Here is a 19429-nt window from a genome sequence, read left to right on the forward strand (position 1 = left end):
GGATGGCTGTTTATAGCACAAGCAACTTCCGGCAAAGTACGACATACATCACGGACAAACATTATTTGGGTAAAATTTAAAACTTCAACACAGTCCACGCCTCCACATAATCATTTCTCAGTAGTCAAGCCCAGACCCTCTGTACAATTGGAAATAGCTAGGACGAGGGGCTAGTTTTTACCATGCTATGTGTGCATACAAAGGAAAACTATCTTATTTTGTACAAATTTCTGTGAAAAAATTTAGTTTCAAATTTTAGTTTAAAATTTCTGAGCTAAATATTTGGCTAATGTGCAAATTCACTGAGGTAAATATTCAGATCAGTGAAATATTTAGCTTAGCTCAGACAGTTAGCTTTAGTTAATTAACTAAATAGCTTGCTAACTAAATATGTAGTTTGATAGCTAAATATTTAATGTAGAGATTGCTAACTAAATATTTAGTTAGCTAATGAGCTATTTAGTTAAATAACTTGATAACTAGATATTTAGCTTGAAACTGTGACTGAATCACATAGTAAATACATAACTTTGAAAAGGGAAGCGTTTTTCTCCTCTTATGAAAGGCTAAAAATAACCCAAATTATTGTTGTTAATTTTTGACTGTGTGACTTTACAAACAGCCTCCATACTCGCCCCTCCCCTCCGGCATCATAAGGTAACCCCAGCCAAACGCTCTGCAAGCCAGCTTCTTTTATTGGTCTGCGCAGGCATGCAGGCAGGTTTGATGTGGGGAAACATTTTCCTCCGTGCATGAGGGCAGAAACTCCCTCCTGATTGTGACAGGACGGTTCGGGTTTTGATTCTCCCTGCAGGCTTCATCTGGGTGTCGACAGTAACTCATCCTGGTAGTCCGCTGACTGAACTTTGCAGTTGCAGCGGAGGATCCAAACCAGCAGCTCTTTAGCTCCTGCAGTCGAACCTGCAGGTCTGCAAACCGCTATCAGCTGCTGGACGAAGCTCTCCAGGTAAGACACACTTTCATTCTGCATATGCATGTAATTTTAACAACAAAAAAAAAACATTTAATTGCACAACATTTAAAAAATAAAGTCGCCTAACATTTACTGTATTTACTGCGTGGGGTGTTAAACTGGCTTCTCAAGCTGTTTATTTTTAAAGACAGACATTTTTAGTCTAAAGCAATGTGGCTTTGACTTACTGTACTGTCAATTTCCTGAAAAATGATGCGGAATTAAAATATTGATAGTGTTTCACTTAAACTAATTTGATTTCGACCACTGTTTATTCAGTAAACATTAAGATATGCACCAATCAATACTAATAATTTAAAGTTTCTTTGAGGTTTGAGAGGTGATGGAAATGAAAAATTATCCCCATTATTTTTAATTCTGTGTTTGCAAGTCTTCCTAAAGTACCAGATATTTATGAAACACTAAACTAAAAAGGCTTTTGTTTAAATGGCATTAAAAGAGTGAGTTTTTGCTTTTGTTGCATGTAATGACTGGAGGGAAACACAGATTTTTCTGTACTTGACATTGATCAAAACCAATCAATAGGGAAAAACAATCTGATTCCGATCTTTGCCTAATTGGCTGTGCATCTTTAGCATCTAATCAATGCTACTGTAGTTGTTTGCCAAGTTTCAGTGCTTATGTTTCTCTTACTTTTCTCTCACTACAGGAGCTTCTGGTTGATTTATTTAGTCAGATCTAAGTTTAGATTGCTTTCATTAATGCATAAAAAATAAATTGCTCCGTCATTGTTCAGATTGCTGAGAAAAATGGGAGCAACAGCATATTGTTGTTGGATTTCTAGTCTTGTATAAGTAATTATTTTGAAGAAAATGTACAGAAGATTTAAAGGAGTAAGTTTGCAGTCGATTTCAAACAAGTAAATAATAAACCTGTGAAAATAAACGTCCAAGGAAACATTAAGTTAATGTCAGAGCAGAAAAGAAACAACCCTTTGAGGCAAAACTTCAAGCCAAGTGGAAATTATTGATGCTGATGCTCGGTGAAAGTTGGCTGGCATGTCACAGAACTGAGATGTTTGCTGCTTTGTGGCATTTTAGCTGCAAGTCCAGCCATGCTTTCTGTGCACCTGTGTGTCAGAGCAAGAGCCTGAGCTGAGAGACTGACACCGAGATGGGCACGATAACTTCCAGAAGCTGTGATTTTCATCAACTGCCTCTGGCAGCGTCTGCAAATGCGTGCTGACACGAAAGTTACAAAGTTGCGTGTTATCCGTCTGTAAAATGCTCTGAGCGTGAGCTAGAGGACAAAATGACATAAAAAGAAGCAAAGAAAACATGCAGCTGGTGTAATTTCAGAAATGCGAGGAAGGAAAAGAAAGAACTGGGAAAAGAAAGATGAGAATTGTGGTGGTAAAAGCAGAAAAGGAGGTGAAAGGGTTTATTCAGTCCCAAGTTACCTGCCTTTGTCTTTGTGTAAGTTTTTTTACATGATTAATTAATTCAGATAAAATTAACTCTGATATTTATAGTCACTGTATAAAAACAGAACCTTTTTCTCTCGCTGTTTGAGATGCCACTCAGCAAAGAAGCTGATGTTACTCTAAAACCAACACAAAAAGCAAGAATACAGTTTTAAAAGTGGGAACTCAGACCTTGTATTTTTCAGACATATTCTGCAGTTTGATGAAGCTGAAGTGGAAATATTTGGCCTTAATACCATTGCTGATATACCAAGCATCCCCTGTCTGAATGCTGTCTTAGATAGTGATGGACTCTGACCTGAACCTTCAGAGCCACATAAAGACAGTTCCAAAGTCGGCCTTCTGTCACCGGAAGAACATTTTCAGGATTAGAGGACTAATGTCTCAGCAACATCCAGAAAAACTCATTCAGTGTGTTTATCTTTAGTTGAATGTATGTAAACAGCAGTGTCTTCACAGGTCTGACTAACAAATCAATCAGAAAATTGATCCAGAACCCTGCTGTTCTCATTCTGACTAAAACCAGGAAGATGGAGCACATCTTCCTTCAGAGACGTTCCAGAGAGCACAACTTCTCTAGAAGTTTATTCCAGAGAATAAACTTTAAAATACTGTTAGCTTATAAGCCACTGAACGGCTTGGCACCACAATACATTAAAGACCTGCTGCTGTTGTCATAGCAACCTCCCAGAACTCTCAGGTCTTCTGGTTCTGGTTCTCGTCTGCATCCCCAGAACCAGAACCAAAGATGGAGAAGCAGCATTCAGCTTCTATGCACCACAAATCTGGAACAAACTTCCAGAAAACTGTAAAACACTGAATACCTTTAGATCTAAGCTAAAAACCCACCGGGTTAGAGCTGCTTTTGAAACATAATAAATGAACATCAACATTTTGATGTGTAATGACGGAAAATGTAATATTTCAGTTGTTGATTTTTGTATTTTTATGATTTATAGCACTTTGAACTGCCTTATTGCTGAAATGTGCTTTATAAATGCACTTAATTGATTGACGGATTGTCATCAAAAGGGCCAAAATAGTATCTTAATTAGTGAAATTAAATTATATGTACAAAGAAATACACCTCTGCATAGTCCAAACTTGCTTTGATTTGGAAGCGTTTGATTTTATTTAAGCTTACCAGCTGATTTTCAGCTCAAAGTTTCACAACACCAGGAGCTGGAGGAATCTGGGTGGTCGTGATGCTGATGTTATTTTTGCAGCCTAATTTAATTGGCTGGATTCTTTGTCAGTTTAATGTGATTGTTGAAATGGATGCCCTTGGACTCCAGAGGACGGCCAACGCTGGCATTGGAGAGTGGCTAAGTAAAAGGGGAAATTGTCCTCCAATGCTGCAATAGCCGCTCTGCTCTCCAAGTTTGTTCTCTGCCATAGTTACTTTGGTATGTGGCGAGTATTTGTCAAACAGCCAGGCCTGTTTAGATCATAAAACGCATGAGTCTATTTATATTCCAGGATAAAATGGATGCTCTAGAGACATGTGGTCATGGGAAACAGCTGAGGTCAAACAACAGGAAGAGGAGAGGAAGACAAACTCCTGAGGGACAGAGTGTTGGTCAAGCTTGTTCTTTAATAATGAGCATATTTAAAATGTAAAAAACAAGAAGTTTTAAATCTATCGATATAATTCTCCCTACATGTCCCCCCTCTGTTATCTTCCAACCTTTTCCAACCAGCCATGTGTAAACCCTTAAAATTTTACAAGATAAACCACTGATAGTTGGGGAGAAGCTTCCACTCTCCAAAATGACGCACATCTGTTCAGTAGTCTCCGCTGCTCAGCCATAACTCCCGTCATCTGGCTGAAAGATGCACTGCAAAGTCTTGATGTCTGTAGTAAAAGATGAACAAGGAAGCAGATTGGTTTCACTGGCATGTGTACCTCTCGCTTATTTCCAGTTGTTAAACCTCTTGATGGTTCATCTTTAATCACATAGACGCAGTTTGACGTTAATCTACTTCCTAATTTCCTTTTAAAGAAGTGAAAGTATTAGTGGCTCTTGTGACTGGTAAATAAAATAGTCTATACTGTTTACCAGATTTTACCAGCTAACTTAATTGGTTACAAGAAAGTCAAAGCATTAAATTATTAAGCATTAAGTGCGATGTTATGTAAAAAAAAACAAAAAAACTTCTGCAGCAAGGTCGAAGTGTTTAAGTTTGAGATTAATAGTTTGCAGAAAGTAGTAGTTTGCTAGATGTCATTGGTTCTACATTAAAGTGTTGTGCAGTAATGTTAAGAGCATCATTAGATGATGGATTAACTGGAGGGAGAAAGATTAGGGGATCTTCCTGCAACATCAGCAGGAAGTGCATCTCTGAGATCATAATGAAATAGCAAATGATGCCAAAAGCTTGGTATGTATGAGTGTGCGGTATCGTTTTTGTCAACTTCTGCTTAAAAAAGTAAACATGGACTTATAGGATAAAAACAGTATAACATGATGTATTTTTTAATGGAGCACCCATTTTGTCTCAAGTAATAATAGCAGTGGTGATAACTGTTGCTATGTGTTTTCTTAAAGGAGCAGTATTACTTTAAACTGTGTTGTTGCGCAACACCCCCCCCCCCCCCCTCCTTTCTGTCTCTACTCTCTCACTCTCGTACTTCCTCTTCTGAGAGGGGAGATGTGCTACCAGCTCTCCGTCTAACGGGTCCGTTGAGTTTCCTAAATCTGCTGGGATTTACCCTGTCCAGAACTGAAGTAAACTCTGTTTAAGCTGGTTTCGAGAAACGATTCGCCTGGTTATCTGACGGCCTACATCCAGGTGTCCCACCCTTCTTCCCCCTGTGAATTAGCCAGACTGAGCAGCCTACAGCCAACTAGTTTCACAGAGCACACCTGTTAACGGTCGCTCGTTCTCTATTTTGCAACTTGCATTTGTTATTGAACCAGGTAGGTTTTAGTGACTCGGTCGAGTCCCAAGGATGAGGTTTTAAATATGGGCTACCAGCAACCTAAAAACATTTTCCACCTCTTCCTCTCCAGAATCAAACATCACAGCTATTTTACAACCATCAAAGAACTTTAAGGTGACTCATTAACTGAATGTCCACAACATCTTTAGATTTTCTTTATGCTAAATATTTTATTAGTAAGGCATTTTTGCAAGGGTCAGTACAGCTTAATTCAGTAGCAGAAATAATCAAATAAGTAAAATCAATCATCTAGTCTATCTTTCCCTACTGCTGACACTGAGAACTAAAAAAGGGAACCTTTGAGAGAGACGGACGGAGTTTGGCGTTTCGAACCCCAGACCTGGCTTGATGATGAAGAAGGTGTGGCAGCAGGAGGAAGATGTTGATCGGCGAAGGCCAGGATCTCCGCAGGTCTGATGAGCTTCCTCTCCGCATGGATGCTGAGGTCACACAGGACTTGGTGCTGGCAGGAAAAAAGGCACCAGTTCTTCTTCCTTGTCTTTGTCTTCATCTTTGTCTTTGGGGTCAGAACCCAGCCGATGAGAGAAGTGCGATTCGAAGCCACAGATTGTGGGCCAGACGGGTTGGTCTCCATGTGCAGGACAGTCTCCGGCTCCGTGGCCCCGGCTCTTCTTCAGCTGCAGAGTTCTTTGTCCATCTCGATCTTGGCTCGAAGCTGCCCGGAGGATCCAACAAAAGGTTCCTCTTTTGCACTCACCTTATATAGGGTTCATCCACCCCCCTGGTGCGCCTGCTGTCTGCTTAGACAGATGATCTCATATCCATCACTGTCTTACAGACATTTCCTGATGTCTGTGCCAATGTCTCAGGGTTGCTCAACCTCCTGTGTCCCTTGCCTGCACAACCTTTCACCTACTCTCTACCTCCAACATATCAGTGATGTTTAATTGCAGTTACACCTTTTTACACCATTTCAAGTTTAATGTCAAAATCCCATTTATATCACATTTATTTTCTTTAGCTTCTCTGATTTAGCATTCATTTATAATTTTATAACCATAACTTATATCACATTTATTTTCTTCAGCTTCTCTGATCTATCATTCATTTATAATTTTATAACCATAACTTATTAATTATTCTTATTATAATCTTAATGTGAGTTATTACAGATGTTTTTCTGAAAAGAAACCAAGAATAATACATGATTCTAATTATTTACTACTAAAGTTACAGTTACTTGTTTTTCTTGTAGTTCCCACAAATATAAGTGTATTATTACAAGTAAACCAATATTCATATAAGTATTTTACTTTGAATCTTATCCAATTACTAATAATGTTTAGATTTAATTTTTTAAAACTTTCATGCTTTAAACTAAGAAATAGTCTCAACTATTTTTATAAATCTGCAGGCTGGAAACTTCCTCTTTTTCCAGGAAACCTGCTTTTCCTGTTTAATGACTCTCTCTGACTGACTATGATTTCTTATGATTAGATAGAAAAAAGTAGAATTAAAGCAAAGTTTGCATGAGACAAAAACAACACACACAACCAGATTTATTTTATTGACACTTAAGTCTACTGTTGGGCCTTGATATCACTTGAGTGATTCATTTTAAAGATAACTTTATTATTACTGTTAAACTAAAATCTCTAGCATGGGGAAGTGGGATGAGCTCGGATTTTCTTGACACCCCCTCCACGAGGTCAGACCTTTCACATGCTGGGAGTCCATCACCCTCCTGCAGTTCGCCGTCCTCATCCACTAGAAAGAGAAGAGGTTCGTCTGGGATGTGAAGATGCAGATTCTTCATCCTCAGTTTTCACAGAGGGCTCAGTGTAGTCATCAAAACTCCACTTCTCTTGACACCCCCTCTTTGGAGTTTTGATTTCCCCCATGAGGTGATGAATGTCGAAGAAAACTTGGATCGCTCTGATTCTTCTACAGGAACCTTCGCTGGATGAACTGTCGGTTCTTCAGGATGTGGAATGGTTCTTTAGGGAAGATGGGCTGAGACAGAAGGCCTCAAAAAAAAAAAAATCAAATTCTGGCTGTTCAGCAGAGCAAAGCAAAAAGCATAAGCATCATGACGCTTTATCCGTAATCATGATCCTTTTCCATTTTAATCCATCAGGTTGTGACAGGAGTTCTTCTTTAGCATAATCCAATTTCTTCACGGCCCTCCCAGTCCAAAGCCTTGAAGTTGTTCTTTGAACGGCAACCTTCCCGTAATAGTGACCAGTCTACTGTAGGATGGCATGGTGCTTGATTCTCTGGCCATCTTCTTGTAATGTTCTGGTTCGCTGTAGCTAAGAACTGGCTTGAGCACTGCTTCCTCATGGACCCCTTTCTTCATCAGTAGTACTGTGTTGAAGTTCAGTACTTACTTTACAAAATCTCGGGCGTTGAATCTCAGCTTGATCACCGTAGATGCAGGCCGATCTTGAGCTTTAATCCAAACTCTCTGCCCTGTTTTCAGTGACACTTCAAGCTGCAACTTCCCTTTTCCTTCTCTAAGCAAAAAGGAGAAGTGTCTTCGCCTCCCTGCTTTCTGTGACGTGAACGGAGTTCCTCTGCAGGGGAAGACCTGCTCTTCTAGCAGTTGTCACTGTGTCCATCAGCACCAAGAGGTACTTCTCACCTCTCTTTCCTGTTATCCCCATTGGCTCTGCTACATCCATGCAGACTGAACCCCATGGGACTGTGCTCTTGATGAACAAACCTTCCATCCGCTGCCCTCGGCGACCTGCGTTGTATTGACCACACACTTCACAGTCCCTCAGCACGCGTTGGACTTGTTTCACTGGGATCCAAAGATCTTGCTCCTCCAGCTCCTTACGGGTAGGTCGCACGCCTGCATGTCCAAGGGCCTCATGCACGCTCCGCACGACCTCGACCACGTACTCTTCTGGGACCTCCCGTCCTCTGGGAGTACTGTCCCACTTCTCGGTACCGACAAAGACGATCTTCCTTTGTTGGACATAACAGTCCACTTCATCATTCCCACGCCAATGAGCTCCCTCATGCGTGTGTGCTCTTTGATGCTCAACTTCTATCTCCAACTGCATTTTTAGCTCAGCAATCTTTTTCCACAAATCTTTGTGTGCCACGGGCTTGCCCTTTGCAGTCTCGAAACCATTTTCTTCCCAAATGGCCAAGTCCTCTCTAAGGGCCTGAGCACAGTAGTAACTGTCAGTTACTAACCTGGCACTCTTGATTTTCCTTTTCACCAGCTCCAGCAATCCTTCCAGTACTGCCGTTACTTCTCCGGCTTGAGCACTACCGGGAGCTTTTCCTTTCTGACGGCATTTCTCTCTGCCATCCTGCTTCAGAATAAATCCCCAGTATGCCGACTGGTCGGACCCCTTTCTGGATCCATCGGTGTAGATTGTCCATTCCGGTTGTTCTGGCTTCTCAGATGTCTCTTGCGGTCGTTTCTTACTGGTGGGTTGTGCTGGCCCAATTTCAAGCTCCGGGTCCAGCAGGATGTCTTTAACCATGTCTGCGTCTGTGTGATGATGTCAGCTGCTGGTGTTTGTTCCTCTGTTGCCGGATGTCTTCTCGATGGCTGCAGTGGAGGACGCGGTGTGCTTGCTCATCCATCGTCGGCTGATGACACCTTTCTCCGTCTCCTCTGCATGGTTGCTGGCTGGTCTGGTCAGCATTACATCACGAACCACTCCAGCAAGAGTGAGCCAGCTTTCCTTTGTCAGGGGTTGATGTTTCAGTTCCTCATTCTTGGAACCAACTTCCCCACTTGCTTCAGGTCTGAGTCACAGTAGCTGTGTAGAAGCTGATGCAGTTCTGTTGAGGTCTCCTCCTTTTCCAAACGATCTGGACGACCGGCTTCCTCCGGTTTCTTCCCCAGATTTTCCTCCTCGAAGTGATCATCCATCACTCCGTCTCTCTGTCGGTTCGAGTTGTCTATCCCCCAAAGCCTCTCTTTAGCCTTCGAGCAGGGATGGGTCTAGACTATGTTGGCTACTAGCTTTACTGTCTGGATCCGGTCATTTATCCTCAGTAGAAGCCTTCCCTCACCTGTATGCTATACAGTTACTGCAAGGGTTGTGACTGACGGCCTTATCAGTCACCATTAACTCTATTCCTTAAGAGTTAACAAGCCAAGTGAGCTATTCAGATCCTCACATCTGTTTTTACTAACTTGGCCATAGGGCCCTCCTACTCCGTTGGACTGGGCCCCACGTTGGGCGCCACTTGTTGTTGCGCAACACCCCCCCCCCCCCTCCTTTCTGTCTCTACTCTCTCACTCTCGTACTTCCTCTTCTGAGAGGGGAGATGTGCTACCAGCTCTCCGTCTAACGGGTCCGTTGAGTTTCCTAAATCTGCTGGGATTTACCCTGTCCAGAACTGAAGTAAACTCTGTTTAAGCTGGTTTCGAGAAACGATTCGCCTGGTTATCTGACGGCCTACATCCAGGTGTCCCACCCTTCTTCCCCCTGTGAATTAGCCAGACTGAGCAGCCTACAGCCAACTAGTTTCACAGAGCACACCTGTTAACGGTCGCTCGTTCTCTATTTTGCAACTTGCATTTGTTATTGAACCAGGTAGGTTTTAGTGACTCGGTCGAGTCCCAAGGATGAGGTTTTAAATATGGGCTACCAGCAACCTAAAAACATTTTCCACCTCTTCCTCTCCAGAATCAAACATCACAGCTATTTTACAACCATCAAAGAACTTTAAGGTGACTCATTAACTGAATGTCCACAACATCTTTAGATTTTCTTTATGCTAAATATTTTATTAGTAAGGCATTTTTGCAAGGGTCAGTACAGCTTAATTCAGTAGCAGAAATAATCAAATAAGTAAAATCAATCATCTAGTCTATCTTTCCCTACTGCTGACACTGAGAACTAAAAAAGGGAACCTTTGAGAGAGACGGACGGAGTTTGGCGTTTCGAACCCCAGACCTGGCTTGATGATGAAGAAGGTGTGGCAGCAGGAGGAAGATGTTGATCGGCGAAGGCCAGGATCTCCGCAGGTCTGATGAGCTTCCTCTCCGCATGGATGCTGAGGTCACACAGGACTTGGTGCTGGCAGGAAAAAAGGCACCAGTTCTTCTTCCTTGTCTTTGTCTTCATCTTTGTCTTTGGGGTCAGAACCCAGCCGATGAGAGAAGTGCGATTCGAAGCCACAGATTGTGGGCCAGACGGGTTGGTCTCCATGTGCAGGACAGTCTCCGGCTCCGTGGCCCCGGCTCTTCTTCAGCTGCAGAGTTCTTTGTCCATCTCGATCTTGGCTCGAAGCTGCCCGGAGGATCCAACAAAAGGTTCCTCTTTTGCACTCACCTTATATAGGGTTCATCCACCCCCCTGGTGCGCCTGCTGTCTGCTTAGACAGATGATCTCATATCCATCACTGTCTTACAGACATTTCCTGATGTCTGTGCCAATGTCTCAGGGTTGCTCAACCTCCTGTGTCCCTTGCCTGCACAACCTTTCACCTACTCTCTACCTCCAACATATCAGTGATGTTTAATTGCAGTTACACCTTTTTACACCATTTCAAGTTTAATGTCAAAATCCCATTTATATCACATTTATTTTCTTTAGCTTCTCTGATTTAGCATTCATTTATAATTTTATAACCATAACTTATATCACATTTATTTTCTTCAGCTTCTCTGATCTATCATTCATTTATAATTTTATAACCATAACTTATTAATTATTCTTATTATAATCTTAATGTGAGTTATTACAGATGTTTTTCTGAAAAGAAACCAAGAATAATCTATTATTCTAATTATTTACTACTAAAGTTACAGTTACTTGTTTTTCTTGTAGTTCCCACAAATATAAGTGTATTATTACAAGTAAACCAATATTCATATAAGTATTTTACTTTGAATCTTATCCAATTACTAATAATGTTTAGATTTAATTTTTTAAAACTTTCATGCTTTAAACTAAGAAATAGTCTCAACTATTTTTATAAATCTGCAGGCTGGAAACTTCCTCTTTTTCCAGGAAACCTGCTTTTCCTGTTTAATGACTCTCTCTGACTGACTATGATTTCTTATGATTAGATAGAAAAAAGTAGAATTAAAGCAAAGTTTGCATGAGACAAAAACAACACACACAACCAGATTTATTTTATTGACACTTAAGTCTACTGTTGGGCCTTGATATCACTTGAGTGATTCATTTTAAAGATAACTTTATTATTACTGTTAAACTAAAATCTCTAGCATGGGGAAGTGGGATGAGCTCGGATTTTCTTGACAACTGACTTTTTAAAAATGTACATTGTTATCAATCAATCAATCAATCAAATTTTATTTGTATAGCACATTTCAGCAGCAAGGCATTTCAAAGTGCTTTACATCATTACAGACACAGAAACACAATGCAACATAGAATTAATGTTATAATGTCATTCCCCCATCAAAACATACCTGGAGTGTTGCCTTGATTTTTGAGAAATCATTTAATGTCCATTTAGCTGTCCAAAACGGCTGGGTGGACCAAGCTCCGCCTTCGAGGCGCAGCTCCTCCTCGGAGGTGCAGCTTCTCTGAAGGAGCTTCCCAGACTTCCCACTCAGCTCCTTCAGACTAGCCAGCAGCTACTAGCAAACCCCTGGTGCTGAGCTCTTTATAGGAGCTACTTCTCAGAGCAACGCTGCTAAAAATGTTGTTAAAGGGTTAATAGAGGAGCCGTGTTGTGATGACTTCCTGAAGACGGAGTTTCAGAAAGAGCAGGATTTTTTAAAGAGACAGAGACCCAATTTCAAGGAGTTAAATTACAAAGTCAAATTTCTATTAAATCATTTTTGATATATATAGTTTTGTTTTTAACAACTGAAGTTAGCATAGTTAATTGATTGTCCTATAAAATGGCCCTATAGAAAATATGTAATACTGCTCCTTTGATTTTCAGTTGTGCTTAGTGAATTGTTGAAGTGGTTTGCACTTCAGGGCCACCGTAGATAACAGCTCTTTATCTACACTGGAACTTTTCCAAACATTTTCTGAAAGGTTACAGGTATTCTTATTGAACCACTTCACCCCAACTTTAGAAAATGCTCCATTTGTTTTGAAACACATGAAACATAAAGCTGGTAATACTGAATATCTCAGTGTGAATGACAGACTGGAATGACCTCCACTCTTCATTAAGGTAAAGTGGAAACACTGGTAGACTCTGACAGGAGTCCATCCTCCATTTGACCTCCTTTTCTCAAATAGACATGGTGGCCCTTGGGTGGATCAGATCCAAGTGATCCACATGATGGATGGTTGTGAAAGAATCCTAGAGAGCCGCGGCTCTGATAACCTTTAGTGACATCACATTGGCTCCCGTGACATCTCTTACTGAGATTGAATGGGGTGAGGAGGCGGTTTACCGCACGTGCTCAGTCTCTGAGAAAGCTTCCCTTGTTGTGTTTTTACTGATGTCTTTCCCCGCACACGCTGAATAAAAACACACACATGCATAAAGCAAAGAGGCCGTAAAGCCTTCAGCGGCCATGTGTGTCCTGCCACCCACGTCACGCTCATCCCGACTGTAGACGGGCAGATGAAGAGGAACCAGTCGGTTTCATTCACAGAGTTGGGTAGAAACTACTTGCATTTACTCAATTACAGTTACTTGAGTAACATTTTTGGAAAAAAACAAACTTTTGGGAGTATTTTTACTACTATGAAGTATCTCTACTCTTTCTTGAGTAAAATTTCTGGATTTTCTACCCACTGAATGAAAAACAACAGACACACTGATGTTTTTATTAAAGTTTCCTAAGTTTTTTATTGAAAGAAACTGATTTGGAAAACTCTTTTTTTTGGCCTGATTTTATTACTTTTTGTTACTTATATCAATTATTGTCATTTTGGGCCTTAAAATACCAAATTCTCCACTTAGTTTTATATATTTAAATATTAAATGATTGATAACTTGATGAGTTGCTGAGTACTTGAGTAGAGTTTTTTACCAATTACTTTTTTTACTCTTACTTGAGTAATTTCTTGGATGGCTACTTTTTATTTTTTACTTGAGTAAAAATATGTTGAAGTAGTGCCCACCTCTGTTGTTTCCACATGTTTAATGTATTTCTTGGTGACTAATTTCCAACCAACATGATATGGAAACAAAAAATGTTTGGTTGTTTAGTCAATTGACAAGTTGCATCAATCACAGTGTCATGGATATTTTCATTATCATAGAAACAAAAATACCTCAAAAAGTGTTTGTAACCCTAAGATCAGCTTTTTGTTTTTGCTAGTAAACTCTCTAAAAAGATCATTGAAGTTGCAGTATGTAACTTTTATAATAAAATATATTTATTTTTACAGCTTTGTCATGACAACATGGTATGAGACAGATAATTTGTGGGATCAATCAACCACTTCTTGCAGTGCTAACTAGCTAGAAGGCGGGTCTTACCGCTGTCAATCATCACTCCACGTGACACCTCTGCTCATCCCACGTAGCCACGCCCCTCACTGTCTCTTGGCTCCGCCCACTTTGTTGGAATTTTCCAAAACTTTTTGGGGGCGGGGCTGTGCTTTCACATGGGTGTCAGTTACAGTTTAAACAATTGTTTCGCTGTGTAGTTTTATCTAAAAGGTAAGAAGAAATGGACATGAGTCCTGTTCTCCTAAGGCATCAGCAGAATGAGCTCAATGAACCAGATTTTATTAATCAACAGCCTGCCAATTTCTCTTCCAGACAAAATGCTTTATCACAATACACAAATCAATATCTGGTAAAGAATACAGGAGCAGTTTAATTCTTAAAAATGTTTGCTGTAAAATCACTGACATAAAGCGCTTGTCAACGTTTGTTTTATGTTTGTTTTTATTGTCTTGTGGTTTTTAGTTTAATGGATGTTTTTGATCAGCATCCATCTGGAGTAGAGTCGGATTCGAGATGTGTTTAGACCTCTAGTATTTCTTCTAAATACTAAAATACGTTTTCTGTGTAATGTTCCAGGCACATGCAGGAAGAGCTGAAGGTATTAATGTAAAATACATATTCCTTTTAAGAGATTTAACTGTATTAAGGATGTTGCCTGACTAGTTTGGTGAATGTTTTGTCACAGCTACCCTCCTCATTCACAAAAATGTTACAGATCAGTTATAAGACAATGGCCAAGCGTATCATCCTGCATATGTTTTATTTATGCTCTTTTCCATCAGTCATGCCGGTTAGTTTTGATTTCCTATGACTGCCAGCCACTTTAGGAAGAGGTGCAATAAAGACACAAGAGTTTCAATTGAGTGGAAATGTGCAGATTGTGGGCACACTTCTACTAATGCGCTAATTGCAAGCTAATTTTTCTCTTAGCTTTTTGACTTTTTTGCTAACTTTAGAAATGTTAACACACTTAACATTTTTAAGTGTGTTAAGAAACACTTTGTTTCTCCTAAATTAAAATTTCCATGTAAATTCTGAGGCACTAATTTACTTGGCTGTTTTTGAAAACTTTCCGTTGAATTTGACTGTTGAGGTTTCTTTGGGTAGTTTGACGTTTTCTATTCATGCTCTTATTTTGAAGTGGGTGAAAAGCAGTAAACAGTTTAAAATCTGCTGATGTCCTGCATGGTTTCTCATCAGGGCCTGACTGTGGTCAGGTAGGCAAAATAAGCTGCAGTTGGCAATAATCAACAACTATGTCACTGATTTGACCGTGTTGAGAACAATATAAAACAAGCAATGGAGCTAATGTTTATAATTATTAGTTTAGGGCTAGTTCAGCATAACTAACCTTTTAACTAGTGGTGCTAATTTGAAGTAGGCTAATGCCACTGGAAGCAACTTGCTGGACAAAGTTGTCAGTTTTTTTCTCCCAGCAAAATTAGTTTTGAAAACCAGTTATATCAAAATAAAAAAAACAATAAAAGGTTTTCATCAGCTGTGAAATTTCCAAACAGCTGGAAGGGTTGAAAATCTCCAAACTACATTAAATCAGGAATTACGTCTTTCATTGATGTCGTCTGTGTTCTGTCTATTCCTGTTGCAAATCTGTGTTTTGTTTTGTTGTTGTTTTTTCCTCCTAAGAAATGTTGTGAATGTGAAGTATTCATGTCAGGGTGTGTTGTCCGAAACCTTAAAGTGATTTGACGAATTCCATTGCATTTAGCTGTGAAAGGCCACTTGGCCAGAGGGATGAGAGGCAGAGATAAGTCGCTTTAATTCCCGTGGCTCAGATTGAATGCAGCAGCTGCTTAAAACATGTTATCAGATGTTTAGAGAAAGTTAAGATCAATGTTTTGTTCTTTTATTTTTGTGTGAAGTGAATGGATTCTCTCTTTTTTGTGTGTTTTTCAGGTGCAAAGTTTTCATGCCTCTGATTGCGTTCCTGTGTGGTCATATGCATCGCCATGAAGCACCAATCTATTTCCCGCTGGCTGAGCCAACTTGGACTGCCGCAGTACTGCATGCTGTTGGAACAGGAATATGATGGTGTAGAGGTAATACTACCACATGTTTGCATACATAAAATATAAGTTTCCAAAGGTTGATGAAGCTTATTTGGTTCCTGTAGTTGCAAAGAAACAATTTAATTTGTTGCTGTCATCATTTTCACAGTTATTTTAGGATGAAAAGAGTTTTTGTTTTTCAATTTACAGGGCCTGGCTTGAGCTATTTCACATTTTGTCTCTTTAAAACCACTAACTTTAATATTTAATTGGGATTTTATGTGAACAACCAACAAAAACCTGCATTATTAAGTGATCTTCAATGTTTCTGGAAACATTGATTCCAAATTTTAATTCTAACTTTGAACTTTATTGCTTGTGAAAATCTTTTATACCTTTCATTCTGAAACTAAACATGATGCAACATTTGCATAACCCTGACATAGATTTATTTACAAACCAAAGGCATCATTCTGGAGGAACTATGGTATTCAGATAAAAGCCACCTTGTTTTCTGCTGGAGTCTTAAAACATGAAGTATTTCTAAAGAAGTGAAGTTGAACTGAGGATTTTAAAACAATCCTGTCCATTGAGGTGTTGCAGTAACTGCTGTGGAAGAAAACATCCCTACTCTAAGAATGCCAATGTGAAGAGAGGTGGTTTTTAAGAGTGTTTCCCACAGCAGTTTAATAAAGCAACCCAATAAAAGTGGATCGGGGGCCTATTACGCTGAATGGCCCCTAATGGAGCAGAGGCTGTTTTTACATCCAGACATTTACCAGCTTCTTTCTGAATCCTGAGGGAGGAGCCAGTGTAAGACATTAGTTATTCCATACCCTGCTGCTAAAGCTTTTCATAAACATAGAAAGTAATTATAGAATGGAAAACGGGTGGTGTAAAGAAGTACAAACAGAAAAATGTGTTTTCTACAGGAACTTTCCGGTTTATTCTAGTCCCAAATGGTAGATTATATTAACACAAACTTTAGATGAAACTTAAGTATCTTCAAATTCGAGGGAAAAAAATGTGTTTAATTATTTCAATATTATGGTTAAATTTCACTGTGTTTTCTGTAATTTTGTATAAGTGAAAAAACAATTATACTCTGCAAAACTGCAAAATCTTAGCAAGAATTTTTGGTCTAGTTTCCAGTTCATATATCCTACTGCACTTGAAATAAGAAAAACTAACTTACAAGTAACTTTTCAGCAAGATATACGAGTTGTTTTAAGTCAATAATTATTTAATATTGATGAAAAGTAAAATCTGTCAATGGAACATGACACTTTTCCTATATTTTTAGTGAAATAATCTGCCAGTGGAACTAGAATTTGGTTGCTATGTGACAGACTGAGGTTGCTAGGTAACGGCACAACTTATGAAAGAAGTGTCACTTATGTAAAAAGTGAACTGAAATGCCAGTGTACCTATTACTTATTTATTAACATTAAGGAAGTATTTACTTAAAAAAGCTCCAGTATCTTATGAAAAGTTACTTGTTAGTTTTGTCTTATTTCAAATATATGAATATATTTGCACTAGAAACTTGACCAAAAATACTTATTTGCAGTTGCAATGGTCTTCAAACTCTCAACCCAGTCTGTTTTTTTAACCATTGCTTGTTATAATGAGCTTAGTGCAGCTTTGCTAAACTCCCTCTGCATATTGTAACAACAATATCCGACTCAGTGGCTCCAAGATAATCAGTTTCTGTTTCTATAGCAACTCGACCAACAACCTCCAACATGCACAATGCGCCAAGGGACTTCACTGTTTTTTACTGTTCATAGCTCCAAATTATTAACTTTATTAATGCATCACAGATAAAATAATGAAGGCTGGACAATCTGATCTATTATTCCAAAAATTACTGCTTTATTGTTTTGTCAAACAAGCCTTGATTTTGAGCTTTTATTTCCAAAATCTCTTTATTTTCTCTTTTACTTCATATGACCTGCTGGGTTTTAATTTAAGGAAATGAGACCCTTTTTTTTGCTTTTGTTGTATTACATTAACAATGATGAGCTGGATGAGCTCTCACTCTTATTTTGTTAGGTCTAGTCATATCACACTCAGTTGCATTTATTATTACTCAATAGGTCTTGCCATATTCTGATAAACAAAATTGTTTGTCTTGTAGATTAATGGTTTAGGTTCATCATATTTTCTTTAGTATTAAATTATCAGTAGAGAGAAGATAAAACCTTTACAGCAGATTTCCTTCCTCTATAATCTAATTTTCCAAGTTGATATGTCCAGAGGTGGGTAGAGTATCCAAAGATTGTACTCAAGTAAAAGTAAAAAGTTGCCATCCAAGAAATTACTCAAAATAGAGTAAAGAAGTATTTCATAATTTTCAGTTACTCATTATTTGAGTAAACTTTTTACCAATCATTTAATATTTAAAAATTACATCAGATGAACCAAAATATTAAGTTATGTGGAAATTTTGGTATTTTAAGGACAAAAATGAAAATAATTCATATAAGAAACAGAAAATATGAAAATTGGGCAAAAGAAATTTTTCCAAATCAGTTTCTTTCAATAAAAAAACTTAAACTTTAACCAAAACTACAGGTGTGTTTCTTTCTCTGGTAAATATTTGGTTAAAACATGAAGTTCATTTTTCATTCACTGGGTAGAAAATCCAGAAATTTTTCTCAAGTAAGAGTAGAAATACTTTATAATAAAATTATTCAAGTAAATATAGAAATATAGCATAGTAAAAATACTCCTAACAGTACATTCTTTCAAAGACGTTACTCAAGTAAATGTAACTTACTACCCAACTCTGGATAGGTCTTTAAAATGTTGTAGAAACTTGGAATAAATTAGATTTTTTTGATTGAATTAACTGATATATGATTCATTATTATTCATAATTTTAAAACATGCGGCTAAAATCTGCTTTATAAAGTGGCTCCAGAAGCATTCCTGCCTCGCTGCCCCATCGTTTCATTTTCTTCATTCATTCATTCATTCATTGTTGTATCGACCCGAATGTTTACCCAAGCAAAACCAACATCTTTGGACTCCTGTATCAACTCTCCAAAGTGGTATGAGGGCTTATTTTGTTGCTCAGCGCTGTGCGATCTGGAAGAGAAAGACAAAAGACAACATGTCAACTTGCTGTTCTGTGCGACAGGAGATGAGAAAGATGGCGGGAGGGAGAGATTTGGGGATAGATCTGCCAGCTATCCGTTTCTGTAGAGAATGTTTTTTTAGCCAGCATGTTATTACTGAGCTGTCTGGGCATGTTGGCTGCAATGACCAGCTGGAGCTCTGCATTTTTACACTTTTAATGTGATCATGTATTGTATGGCTTTCATTTTTGGTTACAGAAAAATGTATTTTTGTTGCAGAGATTTGATGTTTTTGTTTGGCACTTTGCTGTGTGAACAAGAATTTGGACATTTTTATTCTTCCATTTGAGTCTCAACGCTTCTAAAAACAACCCAACGCCAAAAAGCATCAGGTTATGTTTTTTGGTGTTTTAAGTTGATGCTAAAAACATTAACGTACGATTGATGTCTGGAAAAACCTCCCAGCTGTTACGTGATATTACTGCGCTGTTACCTAGCAACCCCAGCCAAATCCAACCCCGTTACCTAGCAACTCAATCTGAGCTCCAGCATGTTTGGTCAGCTGATTTCGCCTCTGTATGTGCTGTACAATGGCTGCTGGGAGAGACGAGAGTTTTGTTGTCTCTTCCAGAATCCACTTGC

At 38.9% G+C, this 19429-nt stretch overlaps 1 protein-coding gene across 1 annotated transcript in view; it reads left to right on the forward strand.

The window, feature by feature from the left end:
* The first annotated feature begins 722 nt into the window (after nt 1-722).
* The window catches only part of bcar3 (BCAR3 adaptor protein, NSP family member), an 84008-nt gene continuing 65301 nt past the window's right edge, over nt 723-19429 (forward strand). Inside the window, exons 1-2 of the mRNA XM_028027005.1 lie at nt 723-967; nt 15613-15755. Coding sequence (XP_027882806.1) covers nt 15666-15755 — 90 coding nt within the window. The 5' untranslated portion in view covers nt 723-967; nt 15613-15665. The remainder of the gene's footprint in view (nt 968-15612; nt 15756-19429) is intronic.

Source organism: Xiphophorus couchianus, chromosome 9 (assembly GCF_001444195.1).
Source record: "Xiphophorus couchianus chromosome 9, X_couchianus-1.0, whole genome shotgun sequence".
NCBI classification, from domain to species: domain Eukaryota; kingdom Metazoa; phylum Chordata; class Actinopteri; order Cyprinodontiformes; family Poeciliidae; genus Xiphophorus; species Xiphophorus couchianus.